General features: G+C 40.8%; 2 protein-coding genes across 17 annotated transcripts in view; one reads left to right on the top strand and one right to left on the bottom strand.

Moving 5' to 3' along the window:
* Positions 1 to 10,674, top strand: part of FRYL (FRY like transcription coactivator) — a 177,712-nt gene extending 167,038 nt beyond the window's left edge. For 11 of the 15 annotated variants that reach the window (XM_044417666.1, XM_044417664.1, XM_044417667.1 and 8 more), the window contains 5 exons: positions 2,066 to 2,134; positions 4,844 to 4,861; positions 7,155 to 7,265; positions 8,259 to 8,455; positions 8,787 to 10,674. In XM_044417666.1, coding sequence (XP_044273601.1) covers positions 2,066 to 2,134; positions 4,844 to 4,861; positions 7,155 to 7,265; positions 8,259 to 8,455; positions 8,787 to 9,042 — 651 coding nt within the window. In that variant the 3' untranslated portion in view covers positions 9,043 to 10,674. The remainder of the gene's footprint in view (positions 1 to 2,065; positions 2,135 to 4,843; positions 4,862 to 7,154; positions 7,266 to 8,258; positions 8,456 to 8,786) is intronic. The other 4 variants (XM_044417662.1, XM_044417658.1, XM_044417665.1 and 1 more) reach the window with 2 other exon arrangements.
* A 5,758-nt stretch (positions 10,675 to 16,432) lies between these two features.
* On the bottom strand, positions 16,433 to 22,694 carry ZAR1 (zygote arrest 1). 2 transcript variants are annotated; one of them, XM_044418481.1, is made up of 5 exons: positions 22,572 to 22,694; positions 20,552 to 22,264; positions 18,521 to 18,613; positions 18,361 to 18,435; positions 16,433 to 17,472 (listed from the first exon to the last, which is right to left on the bottom strand). In XM_044418481.1, exons 2-5 carry the CDS (start codon positions 21,341 to 21,343, stop codon positions 17,329 to 17,331), a joined length of 1,104 nt encoding a protein of 367 aa, XP_044274416.1. In that variant the 5' UTR covers positions 21,344 to 22,264; positions 22,572 to 22,694; the 3' UTR covers positions 16,433 to 17,328. The 2 variants fall into 2 exon arrangements, with proteins under 2 accessions (XP_044274416.1, XP_044274417.1); XM_044418482.1 differs by lacking the exon at positions 18,521 to 18,613.
* Between the last annotated feature and the right edge of the window lie 56 nt (positions 22,695 to 22,750).

Genomic DNA, 22,750 nt, shown 5'->3' with positions numbered 1-22,750 from the left:
GAACTGGGATGACAGAGGTCACTACAGCTGTCAGCAGCACCACATTCTTGTGTATAAACAATATAGAGTTAACTTTGGCTATACACAAAATAATCCAGACTAAACAATTACTAGCAAAATGTAGGTTGCTATAATAGGATACAAGCATTGCCAGGAAAACATTTAACACTGATAATATTAGTTCTATAAAACATTGGAGTTGATCTGTTGACTAGTTTGTAGCCTAATCTCCTGGCAGAATTCCGCTACATCATCCCTGACAAACAGCTGACTGGGCAGGGATTGAACTGCTTGCAAGGATAGAAAGGCATATGTGTACATGGAACTACAATGCATGTAAAGACCTCTCATTGTGTTGGGAAAACCTGTACATCTATCCTCTGTGTGTCACTCTGTGCATATGTAAACACATATGCATCCACTCCCAGGAATGAAGATTGTAGCAAAGCTTGCTTACTAAGGACTTCCATGTGCCTTTCAGAATTGATAGAGTTTTGGCTGGCAGCCAATAAACAGGCAATATTGTATTCTAATATGTTATATATTGCAGAGGGAAATTGAATCCTGGATGGTACTCCTTGCTCCTCATATTTCCATCTCCTTCACTGGAGCCTCAAGCTCCTTGCCTTTTTTGTGCAACCTCTCCAGCTCAGCAATAATATATTCAAGAGTGGAGCAGGTGATATAAAATATATGCCTGTGGGGATCTTCTATTTCAGGGAATCTTGTCTGCCTCATGATGTCAGTTTCAAGTTGTCTTAGTTCTAATGACCCTGTGTTGTCTACTGTATATCCAAGGCAGATAATTATTTTTCCTTTTGCACTTTTGGACTGTATTCTTAAGATTTTTTTCTTCTCTTATATATTATACATTCCTCTTTGTATTTCCTTTTTGAGCAATAATAACCAATATGAAAATGGATAAGAATGTAGCATTGTTTACATTATGTGGTGAAATGCATAAATCTCTTCTATGCATAAGCATAAATATGAGATGTGTTCCAAGTGTACCAGAGCTGCAGTGAATACAGAGGATTCTGATAGGATTCTTGAATTCTGTTTTCCTAACACACATGCGTGTGCACACACAATCTATAGTTTTATACGCACGTGAAATGTAACAGCAGGGAATGTCATAGATGTCCTATTTCTCCTAATACATCATTTTGCTTCCTGCATAAGGGCAAGAAAAATAATCTTGGCCTTTTGAGTTCTGTTGGAATCCTCTGCACATGAATACTCATGCCCTGGATTTTATTTCATATGATTCCTTCTGATCTGGGCTGCTATATTACTGATGGAAATTGCCAGACAGAAGGTGGAAAAAAACAGAAGGGGTGGGAACAGATATGAAAATGTGCATTGGATTGTATGCCACTAATTGAAACTGACACCACAATGTTTATACAAATCTGGCTATTCTCCAGATAAGTACACAGTCCTGGTTAATTCACTAAGTAGTCCTTATTAAATTGAGATGATGGGAAATTACATTTTTCTTCTCTCTCATGTGCAAAGGTAAAAGAAAGGTCATTACAGCATCCAGTAGGACTCATGAAATAAAGTGTATATTCTGCCAGTTTGGGGGATGAGCCAACCAGAGTTAAATTCTGTTGGAGAACTAAACTAACTGAAGTAACTGCTGAAGATAATGGCTGTGACAATGGCCTTGATTGTCTGCCTATACTGTGCGTGTGTTTTTGCGTGTGCATGGGCACATGTGTGTAAGAGGGAGAAGAGAGAGAAGGAGAAGCAGTTTATTTCTTTGATGGTATATAGTGGCCTACAAGTAACATTATTTTCTTTATCATAGCTAATTATGTAACTATAATTAGATAAAAATGCATTGAAGTGCACTGCAGAGAAAAAGACATATTTTAAAGAAATATATCCTTCACTAATCCCCATGAATAAAGATGGTTTCCAAAGATGTCCATTAAATCAGTAGGCTACATTTATTGTAATTTTGTGATACAGGTGAAATGATTTTTTCTCAATTTTTCAGGCATTTGCTGCCATTACAGGTTATGTTTTTAGCTTGCTTCTGTTTGGGGTTTTTTTTTAGTGGTTAAAAGACTGTAAAAGGACATTTGGTACTGATGATGGTATACATGGAACCACCACAGATGCTCAGGTAGGTATCTGCTTCTAGTTACTAGATCAATTTTATGTCATACATTCATATGAAACCCAGGAATGCTATAAAAATAGTATTGTTATTCCAAGACAGATTAAAGATTACTTGTAAGGTTTTTCATTTCAGTTATCACAGCTATCTGCGGGGAAATGTAGTTTTATGAAATGTTGGCCTGTGAATAGTACATTCTCCTTTTTATTAAAGTGCGGAGCCAGGCTCTGGGTGGGCTTAATAACACTGAACAGATAAGGAGAAAAGATAGCATCTTCCTACCAGCATGCACTTGCCTTTTATGCAACTGCTGTTGCAAACAAAAGAATTGGTATTCTGCATCTCTGCTCATCAGATAAATTACTGTCTGGCCCAGAAGCTGTGCTGGATCTGATCTAATTAGTTCAAGGTACATACCTATGGCTTGTCTAGAAGGGGACATTTAAAACAATTACTGGAATGATGAAAATCTTGTCTGTTATATTTACAAAGGGCTGTTCAGTACAGAACAACCATAGTTCTTGGAACTGATATGTTTATGCAAGCATTATAGGAAGGCTTTAATAGTACTAAGTATCAGATAATGCAATATTACTAAGTCTACAAAACCAAGAGAAAACATTTTAATTAAATGCTTGCTATTGTCATGGAAGTAACAGTTTGATTAAAACCACCGAGAGAGCTTCAGTTATTGTGTAGTATAAAAATGCAGACTTAAAAGAATACAAATTGTCCCAAGAGTTCAGGGGACAAATCTGGTATCTTACACTATTTCCTGGTCTGAAGGCACATTCAGACTTCTGATGCAACCAATGAGGGATGACCATCCTGCCTTTTAAACAGAAAGCAAACAGAGTTTTATGGGGCTACTCAGAACTTTATTTTTGGTAGATTTTTTTAAAACCATATTTGCAATGTTACCTTTATTCCAGCTCATTTTTCCTACCTTTTACCTTATTAAGTGACTGGGAGGCACACAAATGGGTTGAGAGGTTAGATTTTAAAGGATTCTCCCTGTGAAGCCCTCTGTCTTTCCTTCCTACCACATTCATACAGACAATCTAATATGAAGAGATTACATAATCATCTAGTAATTTGTATCATTTGGTTGCTAAATTAATTATGGCAGTGTCTATGTTTTATTTATTTAGAAAATTTCTAGGCCGCCCCATTCGCCGATGCCTCAGGGCAGCTTACAAATAAATAAATTAAAATCCATAAATAGCAATATAAAATACACGTAACTGTATAAAATAAGTCGCCCTGGCCAAAAAACTTTAAAATAAAAATAACATTAACAATTAAAATGACGCTTGAATAAAAAGGTCTTCACCTGGCACCGAAAAACAAATAACGACAGCGCCAGGCAGACCTCTCTGGGGAGCGCATTCCATAGATTGGGCGCCACCGCAGAGAAAGCCCTCCTCCGAGTACCTATCCTCCTAATTTCCTTCACGGAAGGTTCCTGGAGAAGGGCCTCTCTGTTTGCACTAACAGAGTTTGCAAGTGTTAGAAGTTTGCACTCTGAAAAGTTTGGTTATCCCTCTCCCTAGCACATCTTCTCTAAAATCTCTGTATGCCAAATATTTTTTTGGAATATGCGAGTCTGATCCTGTGCACCTCTTGCAAAGGGACACCTTTTCCTCTCGCTCTGGCACTATTCTTCCCTCCTGTGCTGCATTAGCAGGAGCCTTCTATTCTGTTGCATCGGCTGGAGGGAAAACATTTCTGTAACATAAAAGGTGGGAAAGAATACGAAAGGGCATGAAGCTGCTTGTGTTCTTTAGTACAGCATGGTTATGCGATTAGCCCCTTCTACTTAAAATTTCATTACAATTTCATTGCCAAAATGTAACATAGTGAGGTAAAGTTGTGTTTGGAGGCTCATTAGTTGTAGATTTGTACCACATCAGCTAAGATGTCCTTAATGAAGTAACATGCTATGCAATAGATGAGGGAAAGAGCTAGGGTTTTGAACAGGAGTAAGCCCCATATATTTACAAAAGGGGGACATGTTTGACTTGGAGGATGAGTACTACAGGGCATGTACCTTCCAAGTACAACTTTTCCTTGGTAGTCTAATTTAGGCTCTAAGAAGTGGCTTGCTTTCATTCGGACTAATTCGTAGTTCTGACCAGCTGAGAGCAGTTCACATGCATTGCACTCAATCTCAACTGTATATGTTGTTTTAGGGAAAGGAATGGGATCACTCCCCAGTACTGTTCTGCGAAGAGAGGTGCTTATCTTGTAGGAACCTTCTTATGTCCTCAGTCTCACTCCATTTTGGCTCCCAGCACCTCAATACATACTCCAGTTTGTAAAAATATAAGGGGATAATTGTATCCCAATTGAGGTTGACATACTGCATTAAAATGCACAAGCTTTATTTTCTGTCTTCTTAATGCATAAATGCTTGCTTCTCTGTACCTCCTGTTGTCCTTGCTTGGTCCATTGTCAGAATTTTACAAATGTCTTCTACCTTGCACTGTGTAATTTGGTGATATTGCATGATAGCAAAATAGGTAGCATATCTACCAATTCTGCCATCTTGAATTCTGATCAGTATTTTTACAGATATATTGAAGCTTTCTTTTAAAGTTATTTTTCTTTTTGTTTTATCTGGGACATCTGAAACCCCTTTTAAAATGAACTTCTATACTAATTCTTGATCTTTTTTCCCTTTTTGTATTTTTGTGACCCGCACACCTTGCTTAGCATTTGGAAATTCTAGCAGTAAGTGATGGTTCTTGATTTATCAAATACCTAACCATGCCAGTAAACAAACTGGCTTCCATTTTTGTCTCTTGTACATTTGTAATATAGCAATACCGCATTATAAATTATTCTGGAAATGGTGTTTGCTTTATGTATAGTCCTAACCCCTGAATTGTCCTCTCCTTTTAGATGGTAGAATCCCTTAGCTAATGATAAATTATTTCATTACCCTTTACTTTGCATCTTAACCCTAAAGCAATGTTAACAACTATCTCAGATATATTTATATGTGAAAAGATGCAGAAAATTAGTAGTACAATTATTTTCAGGAATGCATTGCTTTGCAAGTTCTTTGTAACTAAAAAGAGCACATGGTGCTTTACATAAGTATTCACCCCACTTCAACTTTTCCGCATTTTGTTATGTTAAAATCTGGAATTGAAAAAGATTTAATCACTGTTGTTACTACTTGATGAACACAAGATATACCTTACACTGTGAAGGTGCAAAATATTTTGTGGCACATTAGTTAAGTAATTAAACTAACTGGTACTTGTTAGTTGCATACTTATTCATGAGTCAATATTGGGTAGAAACCCCTTTGGCAGCAATCTCAGCTTTAATCTCTCTATCAGCTCTGTGGAGCTGGATCTTGCCTAGTGTTTGCCCATTTTTCCTGGCAAAAATGCTCCAACTATTTCAAGTTGCATGGGGACCATTGGATTGAGGTCTACGCTTTGATTAAAACATTCTAAGACATTCAAGTTCTTGTTTTGAAACGACTTGCATGTTACTTAAGGTGTGTGTTAGGGTCATTGTCTCACTGGAAAGTGACCCTCCCCAGTCTCAAGACCGCTTGCAGGCTGAAATAGGTTTGCCTCTAGAATTGCCTTGTATTTTGTCCCATCCATCTTACTCTCAGTCCTGACCAGTTTTCTACTTCCTGTTGAGCAAAAGCATCTCTACAACATGATGCTGCTATCACCATGTTTCACCCTGATGTTCTCAGGACAATAAGCACTGTTGGCTTTGTGCCACACACATTGTTTTGCATCAAGGTTCAGAAGTTCAGTTTTGATCTGATTGGACCAGAGAGCATGGGAGGTTTTTTGTCTCCCACATGCCTTTTTTGGCATGAGTTTGCTTCAGCAACAGATTTCTTCTCACCATCCTTTCTTAAAGCTCTACTTTGAGGAGTATCTGGATGATAGTGGTCCCATGGACAGTTTCTCCCATCTCAGGTGTGTATCTCTCCAGCTCCTCCAGAGTTACTATTAGCCTCTTGGTTGCTTCCCTGACGAATGCTCTCCTTACCTAGTCAGTGAATTTTGGTGGATGGCCTTCTCTAGGCAGAGTCATGGTTTGAGTCATAGTTTTTCCATTTTGAAATAATAGATATAATGGTTTGGATTTGTTTGTTTGTTTGTTATAACCCAACCCTGATTGGTGCTTCTGCACAACTTTATTTTGAAGATGTTTTGATAGCTCACAACAGTGATTATTTAGATACACTCAAACCAACTCTGGGCCATTTAGACACAGGCTATTTGAGATCACATGACACTGGAAGTGCACACAGGTGCACTCTGTTGAATTTCTAACATTGATTTCTGGAGGCAGTGGAATGCACCAGGACTTGTATAGGCATGTTACACCAAAGACATGGTGTGAAGACTTATGCTGTCAGCATAAGTTTGTTGGCAGTTTTTGTTTGCTCAACTTTTCTGACATAGTAAAACTAATTTCCGCCTTCACAGTGTTGAGTATCTTGTGTACATCAACTGAGAACAATGCCAATTAAATCCATTTTGGTTTCAGGTTGTAACTAAACAAACTGTAAGAGTTAAAGACTGGTGAAAACTTTGGCAAGGCACTGCATATTTTCATAAGTGTGGGAGGAAACAAAGTACTTGTATGCAAACAGTATCTTCTGATATGTGATCCAGAATTAAAACTGACATCACCAAACGGAATAGAAGCAATTTCTTCCATGCTAGATCACGACATTTCTAAAATGTCATAGGACACACCTTTTCTTTGTTGGGAATACAATTGCCCTTCTTAAAAGGTAATGCCTATATATAACTTCCAGGGGCAATGCCACTTTTTATTTTCAATTGTAAATCTAGCGTTGGCTGTAGCTTTCATCTTTCTTTCATCAGCTTCTTACTACATTAGCTTGTAAATGTTAGTATTCTTTTCTGCAGTAAGCAAATAACTTTTTATATTGTAAATTCTACACTAGACAAGCTTAGTGTAATGTATTTGATTACTTCACTGTTCATTTAATGATTCTGTTTTTCATTTACAGGAGTTAGAGTTGTGTCGGAGGCTATATAAGTTACATTTCCAGTTGCTGCTTCTCTTCCAAGCCTATTGCAAACTTATCAGTCAAGTAGATATAATTAAAAAAGAGGCAGAGGTAAAATAATATCATCTTGTTACTAGTTCATGTACCAGTTTGTACAGGCATGGTACACAGATTGAAACTAGAAATTTGATTTTTGTTGTAAGATATTTCTGTAAGAAAATGAACAATGAAATGTATAGGGTTAAATACATTCATAAAAAACATGGAACATTATGAGTAGAATTGGGATGAATCCTATCAGATTCCATCCCTCCAGCAGCCACAGATTTCGCTTGTGTTCAGCCCAGTCATGCAAAGCAAGCCAAGCTGAAAGGAAGTCTGCAAACACTCATGGACCCCCAGTTGCACAACTGACAACCTTCCGCATAGGGTCACTGCAGGACATGGAAGGGGGGCACTGCCAGCAGTCAAGCTGGGTGCCATTCCTGGCAAGCCCAGCAACCAGTGTTCTTCTGCATCTGCTGCACCTGCCAGTGCCTACCCTGGGAATGCAAGAGGGGCACTGCTAGCAGTTGTACAGGGCGTCATTCCTGGGAACACCAGCAACCGACCTTTTCCCACTTCCAGTGTAGCCAGCACAGAAGAGGGGCACTGCTTCAAAAGTGTATGGGGCTCAGTTCAGGGCAAGCACTGTGCAAACGCTGAGTGTGCTTGCAGAGAACTCAGACCCAGGGCTGCTGCAGTGGGGACCAGAGTCTGGGGAGCCAAGTCCCGAGAATCCAATGGAATCCTACCCCCAAATTCCTCATACATTCCTAATTATGAGCATGCTGTACTCTGCCTTTCAGTGTATTTCTGATGGTACATAACCAGCTTGCACCTTCTCAGGCCCTGCTGCAAGTGGTGTGACACTTCCAGTTGCATGCATATCAAAAGTTCAAAGTGTTCTTTGTGAACACTTGCAGTCCTTTATTTATGGCATGTGAGATTATTGGACCCTCATCTTTAGGGCCCTCTTAACACAGCATAAAAAGAAGGAAGCTGTCCTTAATGCTTGCATTGATTTATATTCTATACAAAAAAAATTGTTCTATTTTGTTTTAGGTAATAAACATGTCAGAGGAGCTTGCACAGCTAGAAGCCTTTCTAAAGGAAGCAGAGTCTGCTTCTATGCATGGTGTGGAAGAAATGGAAATCCCAGAAGCTTCTCAGACCAGCACTGAGACTGCCATTCACTCTCTTATTGAAACTTTGAGGAATAAAGAATTTATGTCTGCTATAGCACAGGTCAAAGCTTTCAGGTACAGTGGGGCAAGAGTTGTTACCATGCTCAGTTTCAAAGGAATAAAAATGACATAATGTGTATCTAATTTTATAATACAATATGATTAAGTACAATGTGACAAGCATAAATAATGCCTTAGAACAGAGATGGAGAATATGCACCCCCCTGATATTGTTGAACTGCAGTTCCCATTGACCCATTCCCCATCTCTGCTTAAGAGGAAATGTGAGAGCTTACACTGTTTGACATAGACTGCCTTAACCTAAGGCATTAACTGAAAATGTAAACATGATCGGCCTGGGAGCATTAAGAGACAATAATTGAATATATAATTTTTCTGTTCCTAGGTGTATCTGGCCCAATGATATATTTGGCAACTCGGAAGATGATTCAGTGCAAACACTGTTGCACATATATTTCCGTCATCAGACCCTAGGTCAGACTGGCAGTTTTGCAGTAGTTGGTTCAAAACAAGATATGTCAGAAGCCAGCTCAAAACTAATGGAACTAAATTTAGAAATCCGAGAGTCACTGCGCATGGTGCAGTCTTACCAGCTTCTTGCAAAGCACACAGCTGTGAGAAGTTTGCGCACTGGACTTTGAACTGCTACACCACAGAAAAGAACTGAAGTGGTCTCACTGTTATCAAGCACTTTCATATCTGTTGAAACACACACTCTCCAGCAAAACCATACCTATGATGACCAGTGAAAAACTTTTCTGGGAACAAGCTATGTAATTCAGGAGTAGTGGTCTCAAAAACTCATGAAGTTGTCACCATCTTAATTTTTTCTTACACAGTAGCTGTATGGAAAGTATGAACACCATTTTTAATAACCATTTACAAAAGGTTATTAGAGGAAAAGGGCTAAAAGCAATGCCTACAAATGCATTATTTTTTTTCAAAAGTAGAAATGTAGGAGTTGTTGCAATAATGGCCTCTTCATACAAAGACAATTAAGGCAGGTAAATGAGGCTACAATCAAGGCTGGTTGTTTTGGCTGAAGACCTGTGAGGCTTTTTGGCTTTCAAGCAGTAAATCATTAGATAAGGCCCAATTTATGGATTTGGCAATGTCATGAGGAACTTGCTGTCATCCAAGAGTAAGGAGGACTGCAAAACCCACTGATTTATCAATGTTGCATTTACTATTTACTCTACTTTTGTCTTTAATGGTGAATTATGTGTGAAAGTAGGAATGAATGAATGAATGAATGGTTATTTGATAGTTGCATTTTGAAGGTATGGGTGTTTGATAAGGTCTGAGCATGCCTAAAAGAAGCACTGCAAGATTATTTTTGGGGAATATATTTTTAGCTCTAACTCTTAGTCTGTAAATGTTATTGCATTTAATATTTTAAACTGGAATTGTCCAGTTTTCAAAAAGAAATAATATATCTCTAACTTGTTTGGAATGCTGCTCAGTTCTCTGATCAGTGCTTATTACAAATATTGATAACAACTAACCAAAAAGTAGCTGCCTGCAGAGACTTTAAAATGTATATTGAAGATATATATTGCCCCTCAGCAACTCATTAGAAAACTTAACTTATTTTATTTTGTATATATTCTAGAAACTGTATAGTGTAAAGCCCAGTATTTTTCTTGTACAATTGTGCAATGCACTGTTAACATGAGAATAGTGTATAAAGCTAATGGAAGGAGGGCAAGAATACTGGCTGTCCAGAGAAAACATCTGAGTATTTTGCAGAGTCCAAGAGAAGATGTAAACTCATCTGTATCTTTATAACTCATGTTTAAATCTAAGTAATTTGGGACTGTAGAAGGGGATGACCAACTATCAAATTCTGCAACATACTTTAGAACTCCACATCAAAGTCTGTAGCACAAAATTAACTGGATTCTATTGAAACCAAACATTTTTATAGAAGCAAAAGGTATGAATGTAGTCCCCATGATTCATGTTATTCAGAAGAAATGAATGCGCTATATTTTTTTGCATTTCTCCTACCCACTGTGATTTAAAAACAGAAAACCCTGGTCTTCGCAATGCTAGGGTGTAGAATGTAGACATGAATCTCTTAGCATGGCCTTTTGTTCTTGGGGAGATGAACCCCTACTAAATGTGTAATTATGCTGAAATGCATTAATTGAAGGCACTGTGCATACCATTGGACTGCTGACAGAAGTTCTGTTTTCAAACCTTTGTTAACTAGACATGGCACATTCATAATCACTGTATTTTTGACCCTGATAAAAGTTAATTATTTTGAAGGTTTTGTGGTACTGTAGATGGTGTTCTTTATTATTTAAAAGGGTTTTACAGGGGTATATATGTAGTTTTTAGTGGTGTATTATACTTTTTACATCTTTTATCAGCCTCATTTTTTGTGTTTTTTTGGGGCGGGTGGGAGGGCTTGGTAAAATAAAAACTCCTATCTACTACTCTGTGTATTTTTCTCTGAAGGAAGTGGGCTGGGTAATTGGTTTGACTCAACATCAGATCTCAGCCTTGAGCACTGTTCTGGGATGTAGCTCCCTATCCAGTCACCCTCATGTTTGGCGTTTCCTTATGGGAGCAGCCCTTATTGACTTGCCATTTAAATCTGGTGCTTCAGAACCTCATGAACTCTGCACTCACACAGACTCTTGAAACTACTGGCCACATGTCCACTTAATTTTATTCCTAATGGTTATAACCTTGTAGACAGATGCTGGGACCATCCCAAGCTATGTCCTCCATCAAAATAAGGTGATCTTTCAGACAGACTTGCTCTGTTTTTCAAAGAAAACAGATTTCCTTATTCTTGTTTTTCCTTAAGCATGTACATCTGCAGGAAAAGGCTTGGCATAAGTTGAACAGTTGGGGAATTCTCAATTTTGATCTACTTCACACATCTTAACTTTGAAAGCAAGAGATTTCATGTGTGTTGTATCAGAACAGTTCTCTGGGTAAGAAGGTTTCTGCTTCCACTCTCAGTGGTTGAGAGTGTTTTGGCCTGTTGGCCCTGAGGTAAATCTCTTTCAAGTTCATTCCCTTGGAGTGCTGCAATTGCACTAGGAATCTGCCAGTGCTGGAAAATTCAGCTTATTTGAATGTGATACAGTTCCTGCCACTTCCAGTGATCAGAAAATAGACTAACTTCCCCACTCCCTGCATCATAGACTTGCACCTATAAAATGAGCCCAAGCTGCTTTAAACACTTGAGGAAATTTGCACAAAACAAGAACTACATACATTGTTCTAGTGTGATTTGCACAAATCAGAAGCTGAAAAATACAGTTCTAAAACTATTTGCATAAATTTTGTCCAAATCGTGGCCTATCTTATAGAGGTCTGCAAGCTGACTTGACAGATATCACAGTGAGTGTCAGCACAGGACCAACAAACCATAACCCAGGAGGAGTAAACAGTGAAATCCATTGGCCTTTTACTCCCTTGCTGGATTTACCACATATCCCTAATTGCAACAAACTTTAGGGCAAAACTAGGCAATTGTCTGCTCCCAAGGGCACATGTAGTGGGCAGCTAGGGGTCATACGTGCAACATGCATATAAACACACACTTTCTTCCCCATCCTTGCCTGAGCACTGGGGGAGACTTCACCCTCACTCTTCTCAGTAATCATGCTAGGAAAAGGGATGTACTAACACATCTGCTACACACTACATGAATTGTGTGTGGGGGAGGGGGTCATGGTAGGTTACATGTTGATGGGTTAATTCCACCGTGGGTGCCAGTGTGGTGATTAGAGAGTTAGACTGAGGACATGGAGGAACCAGGTTCTAGGCCTCGCTTGGCCATGAAGCTCAGCAGGTAATTTTGGGCCGGTCACTCACGATCAGTCTAACCTAGCTCACAAAGTTGTTGTGAGGACAAAATGGGAGTTATGTAAGCCACCTTACGTTTCTCAGGAGGAAAAAAGATGGGTGTAAATCAAAATGTGGTGGTGCTAGAGAGTCAATGAGCACTACTTCTCTGCATGCTCTCCCTAGACACTAACTGTTCAGGCATTCTGAAGCTGAATAGGGGAAATGTATGTGAAGGCATACATTTGATTGTTGTTGACTGGAGAGCTTCCCATACCTATGAAAGCTCTCCAAGTAAGCCCAACACTGAAAAATCTGTATTCTGGCATGACTAGTAATCCTCTATGGAGAAAGTTGAGGGCCACAAATATAATGAAAGAGCAGAGGGCTGGAGTGGATCTTTTCATGCCATAATAGGGCTTATAAAGTTGTTATTTTCTTTCACTGACTTTAGTTTCATGCTGCCTAATAGCCATCTTACTAGCAGCAGGGATTCCTTCAAAGTGAGGGCTTTCAGCCAGTACCATCTATACTTCCCATTACTGCTTCTGTATATGTGAGGTTCAGAGGCATACTTCAGTAATGAAGATGCTGTGTGGTTGCAAGCAAATGCTTCCCTCTGCAGTGTGCCCAAACCACTGAGGAGAAAATGGAGGGAAGAAAAAGGTATTCCTGCCAAAGGGTGGGCTAGGCTGTGGGGTTAAAGAGCTGAATCGGACTAAGAAGGGCACCAGCTTGGGCAAGGGTAAGGAAGATATTAGGAACAGAGGTGCAGAGAGAACTAGGAAAACTGCTTGAGTAGGGGGAATATCTGGGGGCACCCAGAGAGAGGGATCAGAGTGTTGTGTGTTTGTAAGTCTGTATGTGAGCTGCTTGTCTGAGAAAGGTTAGGGGAGAACTGGGAAATCCTGAAAATGAATGTGGGGTTTTGTTTTTGAGGGGGCACTTGCACTAAGGGGGAAAAAGATATGTATGTATATAATTATATATGGGATGCTTACATGTATTTGGGTAGCCAGGGTGAGAGAAAACATGATTGCGGGGATGAGTTTTGGCTGGCAGAGTGAGGGGAAAGAACAGTTTGCCTTCCTTGAAATGGTTTCTCTTGGCACACAAGACTGTGGGTCTAAGGGGGTATTTTATGCATTGGGTCTCAAAACCACTTCTGCAGACAACTTGTCTTTATCCATGCCTCCCATGGAAGCCATTTTGTGGTGGTGCTCAGAAGTTTATTTATTTATTTATTTATTTATTAAACCATTTCCCAAATTGCCAAATGCACCCATGGAGCTAAAATGGTTGCCAGCCCCTGCTTCAAGCCCATGTTTGAACAGCTCTAGAAAAATATTAAATCTAATTTGAAAGTGTCTTCACTTAGACTAGATTACAAATATGGAAAGGCACTTGAGGGAATGAGAGGAAAATCCTCAGCAAAGGTACACATTTCTTACACACCCCTTAGAGGATTCTTCTTTCTTTTGGTGAACTTTTTCCTCTTGACTTAATAACCCAGTGCAAATTTCAACATGCTTTAATTTACTTAAAAGTAACTTTTTCAGCTGGTTGCTACTTAACATGTAGAAAACTGCAAAATATTTTAGCATTGAAGGAGAAAAATGTTAAACCCCAGACAATGAAGCTTATCTAGCTGGATCACTAGTCACCACTTGGCTTTATGTGAAGGACAAACCTCAGTTTCTGTAGTAATCAGGTTTTATTCCGTTTTTAAATACATTTCTCAGAAGATAGTTTCTTTTTTAAGATCTAGAACATATTTTGAGGTAGCTTCAGAATTCTCCACTTTATGGAGTGAGGGCAGATGGAGGAAAGAGCAAATCACCTTAGCAAATCATCAACTTTCTGGACCCATTTGGGAATTTGAGAAATTGCTGTAGATATCACCACAAGAGGCTTCCTTTGGAGAACATGGCTAATCACTCAGCGGCTGCCAAGGAGGCCTGGCTAGTCCAGTGGTATGGGGATAAAGGAATAGCAAAAGTAGAGGATGGGAGGTAGAGGGAAATAGAATTATTTCTGTCCTGCCAAATCTTTTTGCATCAACACAGACCTTTCCACTTCGTTATCTCTTCTTTCAGCCTCTAGCCTTGCTATTTTGTTCCAATTTCTTCACCATTTTTTTCCTATTCGCCAACCGGAGCCATGCGCTCTCTCCTAGCCCCAGCTTTGCTCTTTTTGCTCCAGCTCACATGATCATTCTGTTCCTCTCTAGTCTCAGTGTCCAGACTGCTATTACTCTCCTCTCTGTGTTGCTTTCTCTTCCTGCCCACCAAACAGCTGACCAGTGGCAGGTAGGATGAAAAAGGAGAACCCGATGCCCTATTTTTTCAATTTTAAAAAACGGCTGAAGAGGACAGCGGGTGAAAAACTAATGCCATCCCATCCATACATGCACACAATTCAAATGGAAACAGGTTCACACAGAACAGTTGCAGAAGCGGTCCTAAACTGAAACAATTTAGTCAAGAAACTTCACATTTGATTCGAGATACAGAATGGAGATTCCCTTTCAAAGGAAGCAACTTTTACGTCAGCCATCATAATAGAAGATTTGTCAAGGCAGCAGCAGAACCATAGACAGAGGCAAGTATAAGATCAACTAGTCCAGCCTCCTTGAACCTGATTCCATCAGTTCTGGACTATAATTTGCAGCTTCCTGTCCACTGACCATGTGGACTGGGACTAATGCAAGCTGCAGTCCAAGACTCTGAAGGGCAACAGTTCAGAAAATATAGTTTGTCATAAGGCACTTGATTCCAATGAGGAAGGCAGAAATAGCCAGGTCATGGGCTATACTGAAGGGGTAGGTTTCAGTTCCATAAAGTGTAGAAAGGAATGGGGTGGGCAACACATGATTGAAATGAAAGGGCAGTCAAGTACATTAATACTGTTGTCTGGTTAGTGCTACAACCCATTGTGTCAAATACAACCCAGAAATAAGCCTTCATGAGGACATCAAGATATTTGAGACTTCAAAAGTTTCTCAGGTAAAACTGCTAATAATAGAAAGCAAAACAAGTCTGAGTGTCAGAAATTCAAGACAATGCTGGCTATTATGTATAAATACTGCAATAGACAGGTTAATTCCAGGAACATGGGTACCTATTTTCTATTATCAGACTCTTTAGAAGTCTCACCTTTAAGCATTCTCAACAACAAAAATAATCTCTTAGCTCCTCAATAAAACAACTGCACTACATCTATGCAATGGCCTTGTTCAGATAGTATGCTATGGTTTCCATATGATAATGTCCTATGGGTCCCATACTCCTAAGAATTCCAAAGCTGCTAGTTACAACCAACTGCACCTTCCTGTGACATGTAAATAGGAAACTAAAAACTGAAGCTTTCAACACCATTTTCATACTTTGAAAAGGAGAAACATGCAAACCCAAGGCTCACCATGGCACACTGATAAAATGGGAAGCTATGGTCTGAGGTTTTGCTACATCTATACAGTGACCATGTTTGTATAGTTTTATAGACAACATGGAATTTCATCATTAAGACAGTTCAAAAGTAATTAAGGTGTCTCACAATAGTGTAGTTGGTCATGTGACTAAAACCAAAGGTTTTTGTCTTCCATTAAACCCAAACTGGACCTATATAGTTATTGTAGCAAGACTCCCTTAACTAGTTTGCCCAATTGTTCTGGACCCTGAACTGGCCCTGCATACGTATAAATTAACACTAGGAATGTAGAACTTGGAAGAGGATAGAATCAGTTCCTTACTCCTGGGCTTAATATATATTTTCCCACCCCAAAATTCTTGTAAGATGCGAACAAGTTATGCTTTCTTCATAGCGTTAATATTGCCATATAAAAGGGCAATAGTTGGTCAAGTGCAGACACTCCCTTACTTTAATAATCACTTGTGTTCTTTATTTTCTCAGTGCTTTAAAACTGGTCTAGCTTAACAGCTAAGAGAGTATGCCAGAAGTCTGTTTTAATTTCCCCCTCAATCAGAAATTCAGGCTGAAACCCTGTGTTCACTTACCTGAGAACACCCATTAAAAGCAATGGGTCTTAGACACATACAGGCCTGCACTGTTAATGGCTTTGGGCAAGCCACTATTTCCTCAGAGAACAAGGATTACTGGAGTAATAAGAGTTTTGAGGACTTGAACTGAGGACTATTTAGCTTAGTATTTACATAGGGTTACGCAGAGAAAGAAGTTAAATGAAATAGGTACAAGTCATGCTGAATGACTACAATCATTTTATTTATATATATGTACACACACACACAGACATTTGCTCAAGAAAAGTATCCGGTATATTTAGATACATGACAGTCACCATCTTAGCTCAGAACGAAACAAATACTGACCTCTGAAAATTCTGGATGGCCAGCCATTTGACTTACCGCTACTTGCCTACAAAATTACTCTTTAATGGGCATGCTTTTGAAACAGTGTCCCCATTAAAACTACAAATATTCAGCTATGCATACAAGTGGGATCCTGAATTACCTAGTTTCACTCCATACATTCAGATATACACTGCAGCTGCACATATCTACAATTCACCACACAACTTCCAGCATTTTGCAATTCACTGGTCGCTTCCCCATTTCCACGTCAGTCCTATGATGGTTTAAATTTGTGAAAGTATTGGACTTAAATCCATTTCCTTTTAACTATGCCTGCCTGGGGCAATTGTCACTGTGAAGCTTCAGTGTACAGTTGCATTTCCTAGTTTCTGATCACTCAGGGTACATTTGTTTCTACATAAACCTCTTGCTATGGAAAGCAGCTAATAAGCAAAGAGACTGCCCACATATTATCCCACCCAGTGGACAGGGCAGTTTTAAATAGGTCTCATCCCTCCCCCCATAAAAAATAATTTCAGTTATTGACCTTGTTTAAACCATTTGTACCATACCAAAATAAAATCTAGTTCTCACAGTATGCCAAGCAAATTCCCTTCCCCTTAATACAATTACAACAAATGAGGTAGACAGGAGGTTGCATTACGATTTGCAATGGCTTTACCACAGCCTTATTGACAAGCTTTCCATTGCTGCAGCCTGCTCTTTCCAAACAAAATATCTGCTACTTGCAATTTTATCCTGAGACCTATTTTACTATCATCTTTTTCAAATAATGTATTTGAAACTAAATGTACTATCACAAGAGAGACGTTTGCCTTTACATCTTCCACACAAATCCTGACGATGGGGTCTCTTGGGATCTACATGGCGCAGTTTCACAGGGCAAGTGCACCTTGTCTGCTTGCAACTCTGAAATTGATATACAAAAGCAATCAGAAATGAAACAATTATTCTATGCATCTGTATATAAATTCAACAGATACAAATGCCTGAGGAATAAGCCTGGAGTTCATCGGTTTTGTACATTAACACATTTAGCTACAGATTAGTTTACTCTGATTTTGTTTGCTGGAACAAAGCCAAGCATTGCCTTTATGAGCATATTCTAGACTGTGGCCCTGTAAGCACAGAAATGTAGTTCATCTCTTAGAGAAAAGGAATGACAGCAATTCCCAATTTAAAGCTGCTTCATGGGGGGGGGGGGGAATAAGTATGTCTTGAACAAGCAGCAGAATGAGTTGAAAGAAAGGACTTCACTTAATTACATGGAAAAACATTCCAAAATAGTACTGTACATCTTAAATGGAAGCAAGAATATAGCAAAAGTCCAAGTCATGGAATTTTGGCACATTGCATTACAATTAATAGACTTCAGGCTTCCAAGATCTATACTAAGTTTTTTTTCCTACTAGAAATGCAGGGTTCACCAAGCAGGTGCAAAAATAAGAGCCCAACACATTGTAGAATTAAGAAACAAGGTGTTTCAGAGAACATGACTCAAATGGAGAATTTATTTTCAGTATCTAACTGAACTCCTAGTTTTTTCCCCACTAAGAACCTACACAAGCATCTCTCATTTTAGCTGGTGCCCACTGGAAGTTGGACTTTTTCCTGTCTAAGCATTTGCAGGATTATGCCCTTAGCTGCTAATTTAGAGAAGGAGAGAGTCTATGTTGTTGCTCAGAAGTCAGAAACCCTCATAGATCTACTGCATATAATCCACAGATCTACAGATAGATCCCAGTTAACCTTGTTCCCATCTCTGCCTTACACGGTCTCTTAGGAGTCACTGCTTACTTGGCAGGTAATGTCTTCCACACGGTAGGGATTGTAGGATTTCTGGCAAGTACGACAGAACTGCCTAAAGTAAACCTGTGGAAAGGGGAGAGAGAATGAAAGCGATACCCTACCAAAGTACTAAAAAGTCCCTCTTCATCACCCATGACACAACACATACCTTGTTTGTGCCCTGCACACACCACACATAGGCACTTTCCCAGCGGATATTGCAGTCCTTGCAGTGGTAATAGCCATACTTCTGCTCTAGGAACTAGAGAGCAGAAACATTAAGGCAACAACCAGCAACAAGGGGCAGCAGATTCATTCCAGGCTCAGAAAACAAGAATCGGCACACTCCAATTGGCACTTCAAGCTCAGTACAAAACATGTTTTGCTTCAAGAGGTAATCTGTACCCCTATCTGATATCTGCCCATTATGTTCCATCCCAAATTGAACTGGTCAATTCTCTGCCTCCCCTTTCCATCAAAGGAACTGTAATTGACTTTCCATGGGACTACCTGAAGTTCCTTTAATTTGTACAAAATACAGCAGTAGATTCTGACTAGAGGCAGTAGATCAAGTCATTTTACTCCAGTTCTGTACCTATTCTGGTTTCAATTTGGAGTGCTGACTACAGATCTCTATGGCTAAGCAGCAGCATATCACTTTCTTCCACACAAACCTGTTGAAGCAGTATGAGGCTCTTCTGTGGTTCTGCCCCCCCCCCCCATTAAAGGTATAGCAGGTGGGCACAAGAGACACAGGAAATTTTCTGTTGAGAATAAGAAGCTGGAAATACAAACCCAGAGGGGGCTGCTGGTCTCTCCTGTCACACACTGGAATGCAAACAACAAAAGCCACTCTACTTCAGCAGGCTTCTGGGAGGCTACTTTTCAACCAGCCTCTGCCATGTTGAGTTGTTCTTTAGGCATTTTGTACCATTTTGATTAACTGTAGTTTATTTAGCGTAATCATTACCATAATTTGACCCACACATGCTCAGGATATTGGGGGTCAATTCATAGCAGAGGAGTGGTGGCAATGCTGCTACACTTTAGGATAAAGAAAACAGTAGCTTTGGGGGCCTCAGTCAAAGTCCAGTTCTACAGTCCTGCACTCACAGGGGGTTGGGCCTGGTGGCCTTCTTGGCCCCTTCCAATACTACTATTCTATGAATCTCTATTAAATCCACTGTCTGCACATAATGCCTTATCTTCTGAAACTAGCCACCTAGAATTACAAAGACTATTTCAATTAACTGAGCTGCTCTGCTCATTATGCATGCATATACACACTTGCAAACCAAGCTGAAGATTTGCTAAGCCTTGCAAAAAGCACAACAGGAGGGTTTACAATAGTCACCCTTGTCTTCTGGTCAGATAATTTCACTGCCTCTTTGAATCTATGTTCTATTTTCCAATTGCGTCCAATTCACTGGTATACCCATCAGTTCTCTGTACAAATCCACTGCCTTCATGCATGAATAGAATGCAGTGAAATCAGCATCTTATGGTAAAATAGAGGGTGGGCTTCACCAAGCACTCCATTTGTTGCTTTGAATGCAAAGCCGCACATTATGTTCAGCCTCATTTTAAAAAAGGAAAAACTAATTGAGGGCAACCCTCCTCCACCTGTCTTTTGCTAAAATTTACAGACTCCCACATCAGAGATGGTACATAAACATGCAAACTACCCCAGCCTACTCCTACCTAGCACCTCCCGCATATGTTGGGACTACCAATTCCCACTACCTCAATCAGAATGTTCATTGATGGTAGATGCAGTCCAACACACTCAGTGGACCAGGCTGAGGTAGGCTGACATGTCTTACCATTTTATTTTTGTTCATCCCGTAACTCAGGCTTTTGGGCGCAGTTTTAATTAGGGAAGACGAAGATAGCTCAGGCTATCAGGAGTCCGGGAAAACCTGGTCTCAAATTACACACTGCGCCCTGGAAGAGGAAAAGGATGAATAGCGCGGAAAGACATAAACAGCAGGCCGATTAGGTTTTACCCTCTCCGCCGCATGTTTATGTCCACTTGGATATGCACATACTTTAGGGTAGTCTTGGCCTGCTCCCTTGTAGGCCGCCCCGCGAGAGGCGTTAGCAAAAGACGGCCTACAAATAAAACAACCTGAGCCAGTAAAAAAAGGAAGCCACTTCGGAACTGGAGAAGGGGGAGCGCCGTCTCCCCTAGAGCTCCCACCTGGAAGCGCACGCGCGTCTTACTCTGCCCGGAGTCCTCCTGGGGCTGCTGCTGCTGCGCCACGCATTTTCCAGCGGCCCGAGAGGCGCCGTCCGCTTCGCTCTTCTCCTGCGCTGGCGCCTCCCCCTGCAGCTTGGTGGGCAGCTCTTCCTCGCCCACAGGCAGCGGGCATGACTCCTCGCTCTCTTCCTTCTGGGGCCGCCGCTGCTCCTCGGCGAGACCCCCCTCGGGTTTCTCCCAGCTGGCGCGGACGGCAGCAGCGGTGTCCGCGTCCGCTTCCCGCTGCGGCGAAGCCAGCGGCTCTGGAGGCTCGGGCTCCTCGAGGAAAGTGGTGAGGCGGCGCGAGGCCACCGGCGAGTAGACGGCGATGGTCCTGGGGAAGCGCACGGGCCGGATGCTGCCGGTGACCGGGCTGCCTTGCTCCTGCTCCATGCTGGTCGTTCGACGGCGCAGCAGCAGCGGCCGCGGCCCGAGCGAGCATTGCACCGAAGCGTCTTGGCGCGGGTTGACCTGCACACCCACCTCCTTGGTGTTGGCCTTCCGCAAGCGCGGCGTCAGGTTGGGGTTCACCTGCGACAGGATGGCTTTCAGCTGCGCCCGCTGGTAGTTGTCGAAGTATTCCGCAGCTGCGGCCGCCACCGCCGCCGTCTCACCATAGCCGGAGAAGTAGCCGCCCCGCTGCCTCCAAGGGCCCTGTCCTCCTTTGCCTTTGGGCGGCTGGTAGCGGTAGGAATAGGGGTTGTAGGAGGGATACACGTAGCTCTCCATGGCTTCGTCCACCAAGGTAGCCATAATGCGCGCCCCCAGGTCTGGCCCTTCTTGGAAGCTGCTTAAATACCCCACTGGGCGGGCCTTGGCCAGCGCGGGAACTAACCAGCTCTCTTACCAAGAGTCACTCAGCACACCTGCGCGGAGCCTCCTGGTGTAAAAAGCCTAGTTTGCAATCCTTTGCACATTTAGCTTGAAGAATGCCTCGCTGAGTTCAGCATGATTTACCTCCGAGGAAAGATGCATAGGACTCTGGATTTGCAGTAGCATCCAGTGTATGCTTATACTGCAATCAATCCCACTAATAGCTTAATGGGGCTTTCTCCCAAATACGTATACATAGGATTGTAGCTGTTCTAGGACCACTGAACATGGTAGGATTTACTTCTGAGTAAATATGAAAAGGATCCAACTGCTAACCTGGTTTCTGATACCACAGATAAAAAAATGCAGATATTAGACAGTAAATGAGGCATCTGGTTTAAGTACCATCCATTCAGATTCTCACAGCACCTGTATGCATGCATTGAAAGAAAAGGGTAAACAAAAGAGGTGCAATCCTAGGCAGGCTTGTGTTGCAGAAAGAACTACTGGGCAGAGTGGAAATTACTTCTGAATAAATACTCATAGAGTCTGGATGTATATAGAACTAAATTACTTAGGAGTCAGTGCCTTAGCATTATTAAGTTAAGTGTATGCAGTCTCTCAATCCATGACAACAGCATACACCAGAAATGATTTATTTTGGCACTAGATTTAGGTTGGTTTTTTTTTTTACTGGTCCCATAAACTTGAATGGTACTATTATTCAGACTTAAGTAATGTTTGACAATATTAGAAAAGATCTACAAGAATTATGCTCTCTCTTAGCCTTGTCCTAAATATTTTCAAACTACAATACCACAAATGCTTTCCTGGGAATGAACTATTAGAAAACAGGATTTACTTATGAGTAAACATGCATATGTGTGCACTGTCACTTAAAGTGTTTAAGCATTTTAAGGAACCATGTTAAGTACTGTGAGCACTTAATGTTAAGTATCCTTGGGAGAGCAATGCAGCCTTTGTGAACAGGGAACCCTAGATACAATCCTTAAACAAGCCACATACCCTGTAGGCATGGGATCCCCACATGCTCTGCCCAGCAATAGAGTGGATGCTGTGTATTCAGAAACTGCTTCAGTTCTTGGCACCTCTAGTTAAAGACTTTAGAGCTGCTGCTAGATAGACCACAGGACCAGTGGTTGGACACCTTTGCTACAATTCCCTCTCAAACATCTTACTAGTCTTTCTAGTCACAGGGATCTTTCTATTATTTTGGTTTTGTTAAAAGCCCCAACTGGACTGGAAATGGAAAAAGAATGAGGCCTCCCTTCTGAAATCCATCTATGAAAGGAGTGGTAGCTCTGATCTCAACTAGATAAAGCAGAC

Source organism: Varanus komodoensis, unplaced genomic scaffold (genome assembly GCF_004798865.1).
Source record: "Varanus komodoensis strain SLA01 unplaced genomic scaffold, ASM479886v1 scaffold9, whole genome shotgun sequence".
Classification (NCBI taxonomy): domain Eukaryota; kingdom Metazoa; phylum Chordata; class Lepidosauria; order Squamata; family Varanidae; genus Varanus; species Varanus komodoensis.
The sequence above is the reverse complement of the archived record's forward strand: the minus strand, read 5'-3'. Positions and strand labels throughout refer to the sequence as shown.

Bases quoted from the DNA above. Each gene is read 5' to 3' on its own strand.
- ZAR1 (XM_044418481.1), bottom strand. From the start codon at position 21,343: ATGGCTACCTTGGTGGACGAAGCCATGGAGAGCTACGTGTATCCCTCC. The intron at 18,614-20,551 runs GTGGGAGCTCTA...TCTGCTCTCTAG, and splicing joins AGACGCGCGTGCGCTTCCAG to TTCCTAGAGCAGAAGTATGG. The intron at 17,473-18,360 runs GTAAGCAGTGAC...TATCAATTTCAG, and splicing joins TGGAAGACATTACCTGCCAA to AGTTGCAAGCAGACAAGGTG.